The sequence below is a fragment of the Pteropus vampyrus genome, unplaced genomic scaffold (genome assembly GCF_000151845.1).
Source record: "Pteropus vampyrus isolate Shadow unplaced genomic scaffold, Pvam_2.0 Scaffold797, whole genome shotgun sequence".
Classification (NCBI taxonomy): Eukaryota; Metazoa; Chordata; class Mammalia; order Chiroptera; family Pteropodidae; genus Pteropus; species Pteropus vampyrus.
In genome coordinates this window covers 44607-47737 of record NW_011889578.1, presented here as the reverse complement: position 1 = coordinate 47737, position 3131 = coordinate 44607, and the positions used below count along the sequence as shown (strand labels likewise).

Below are 3131 nucleotides of genomic sequence, written 5' to 3'. Positions count from 1 at the left end.
ATACTGTGTTAGTTTAATGTGTAAAGTATGTTGATTCAATACATTAATATTGCAATGTGATTACTGCTGTAACTTTAGCTAATACCTCCATCATGTCCCATAATCACCTTTTTTTTTTTTTTGAGGTGAGATCAGTTAAGATTTACACTTTTAGCAAATGGCAAGTATGTAATATTGTTAACTATAATCACAATGCTATGTATAGGTCGTTGGAACTTATTCATCTTCTACTGGAAGTGTGTACCCTTTGATCAATAGCTCTCCATTTACCGCCCCGCCTCCCCGCGCGCAGATCCTGATGAGCATCATTCTAGTCTATAACTTTAGCACCATTCATTTGGCAAAGTTTTGAGTACTTACCGTATGTATAACTGTTATCATTGAGGATAATAAATGTTTAAGACACTATCACTGGTAAAATGTATAATTGGATATTATACTAACCATTTTATTTATCTTCATTTTGAAAATAAAATTTCCAAACAGATATCAGAATTCTCCTAATGTACCACATTCCTTTCCAACTCAGAGAATATACTAAAATGCTTTTCTCTATTTAAATATCTCTTTCATCGTGCTTATTGTCATTCACACAGTAGAAGTCAACTTTGGCTCAGTTGCTCAGAGATGGTTCTTCTAGCTGCCACCTTATCTATACTCTGCTACATAATGTTTAACATACTGATTTTTTGTGTGTATACATAACTAATTTAGCATTAAATAAAGTTAGTAAATTATTGACAATTATATAATTCTGACTCTATCTCTAGAATAGAAACTCCATGAGGAAAAAAGTTCAAGTCTGACTCATTAACATTCCCTGAACTCTAATGTACGTAGTACATTCTCAAAGAATATGTGTGGAGGGAAAAATACCTTGGTTTTTGAATGAGTAAATAGCACTAAACAAAGTTAAATCTCCAAAGTCATTAGAGACTTTGTCTTCATGTTTTATTTTTTATTTTAGGCTCTTCTTGCCCAAAAATGTGGATTGGGTACCAATGCAACTGTTATTTTATTTCGAATGAAAGGAAACCTTGGGAAGAAAGCAAAGATTTCTGTGCTTCTAAGAATTCCAGTCTACTTCAGTTACAAAACAAAGATGATTTGGCATGTATTGAATTTTGGTTTCTTGTATTTTCTTTGGCCTAGGGAAAAAATACTATTTAAGTAGGCTGACTACTTTAATTCACTCTTTAATCAGGTAGTAAATTGATGGTTGTATTTGAACTAATGACTAGTACTTTTGTATACCTTAAAACAATTCTTATAAAACCTATAAAATTTCTCAAAGATTTGTATTATAAGGATAAAAATCAAGATACATGTCACATACAGTACAAGAGACATTATAGAGAGAGGTCAAAGAAGAAATACTAGGTCATAATTTTTATTCAAAGAACCAACTAAACAACTTTGTATATTTTAGGGTTTTAATTAAATTTATAATTTCTTTTGTAATTATATAGCTTTTGTCTTCATTCCAGGATATAATGTGGAATGAATAGAAAGAATATGATTATAAAATTATCCAATTCTTATGAAAAGGTGAAAAATTTCTCTGGCTGCATGAAGAAACTATTTGAGTATAGGTTGAGTAGGTTATATACCCAAGAAATTTGTTCCTCAAGATCCTGTTGATTGGAGATCAAATTTGATGTTGATCTCCTGTGGGAAAAATGTGTTTCATGAAAAATCCCTTTATAAAGTTTTTCATTCCTCAATAAGGAAAATTTTGCAACATTTTTTCTCCATAAATAAATGGTCCTGATAAGTGAGAAAATGTGAAGTATGTTACTATTCCTCCTAAACTAGATGATAAATGATTTTAGTTTGAGTGATTTAAAGTCTGAATCTATGCTGGACACTGACTTTCTTAAAAGTACACTATTCCCAGAGTAGATTCAAATTAGGTTAATGTGTTCACCTTCGTTTCCCAACAGGATTTCATGAACCATATCAGTCAACGGTTTTACTGGATCGGACTCTCTTACAATAAAGAACGCAGTGCCTGGTTGTGGGAGGATGGCTCTGCTGCTCTCACCCCAACTCTGTAAGTTTCTGGCAGTCTGGGCTTCTTTATCCTTTAGGAGTTTGTTCTTAGATCTGAGCAAAAGCTATAACATCTGGCAGTACTGTAGCTAAGATAACCTGTCTGTAGCATGAGAATACAGAAAAGAGAATAAATACAACAGAGTGGCAATTTTAGCCCCTTCTAGAACATCCATGTGTGTGCTCCAAAGCTCTTTTATGACCTGAGTTTGGTGTACTTGTGACCATAAAAGAGCTTTTGACCATTTTTTTTTTTGTCTTCATACAAGCACTTGGATGAATTGTGCATGTACAGATGCTCGTGCACAGAGAAGCTGTCCAGGAAAAACGATAGGCATTATTGTCTTTATTCCAGGGAAGCCCAATATTCTCAGCATCTTCTCATGTTTCAGATATGCTGGGCTTATTTTCTGTATATTTATGATCTTAGAATGTCACTTCCATTCATAAACATGGGATTTACAGTATTACACAATGATAAATTTGCTGCTCTGATTTGTTTTCCTAGCCTAGATTAGTCAATACATCTTCAAAGAAAATAGAGGTATAGTTTTTATGTATTAAAACAATTAATTAATAACTGGAAAAAATTTGGTGTCAATGTTATTGATTATTGAGGCAATAACTGAGTTTTTGAAATATTGTACTCTGAAATCATGAAAAATATAATGACTCAGTATGTTAATGTCTCATTGAAATGCTTTAAAGTTCTATTTTTAATAAGAAACACCATTCCTAAACATTCTCATTTCCTTTACCTTTATGGCAACATGTTATTTATTTTTCATTACAGATTTTCACTTCTTCGAACTGTAAATATATCGAACTGCATAGTATATAGCTCAAGTGGTTTTTTGGATGAACCCTGCAGGGCAGAAATGCATTTTATCTGTAAACAACAGCTTATTTAGTGTTTCTTAGGACGGAAGGGATGACAAGGAGGTCCGGTGTTAATAAGAATGGTATGTTTACCTCTTATATTAGTACTAACTATCTACCGCTAGAGCCTATAAAGTGTTGAAATTGGTCTCATACGATTTTTATATATTTGAAGCCATGTGTTTTAAGGTTGATGAAAT

The 3131-nt window shown here is 32.5% G+C and overlaps 1 protein-coding gene across 1 annotated transcript; it reads left to right on the top strand.

The window, feature by feature from the left end:
- Positions 1-967: 967 nt before the first annotated feature.
- Positions 968-3071, top strand: LOC105309603 (natural killer cells antigen CD94-like; the record flags this gene model as incomplete). Its single annotated transcript, XM_011385780.1, has 3 exons — positions 968-1110; positions 1944-2053; positions 2846-3071. Coding segments are annotated over 3 exons (371 nt in total), but the record flags the coding sequence as incomplete, so codon positions are not given.
- Positions 3072-3131: the final 60 nt, after the last annotated feature.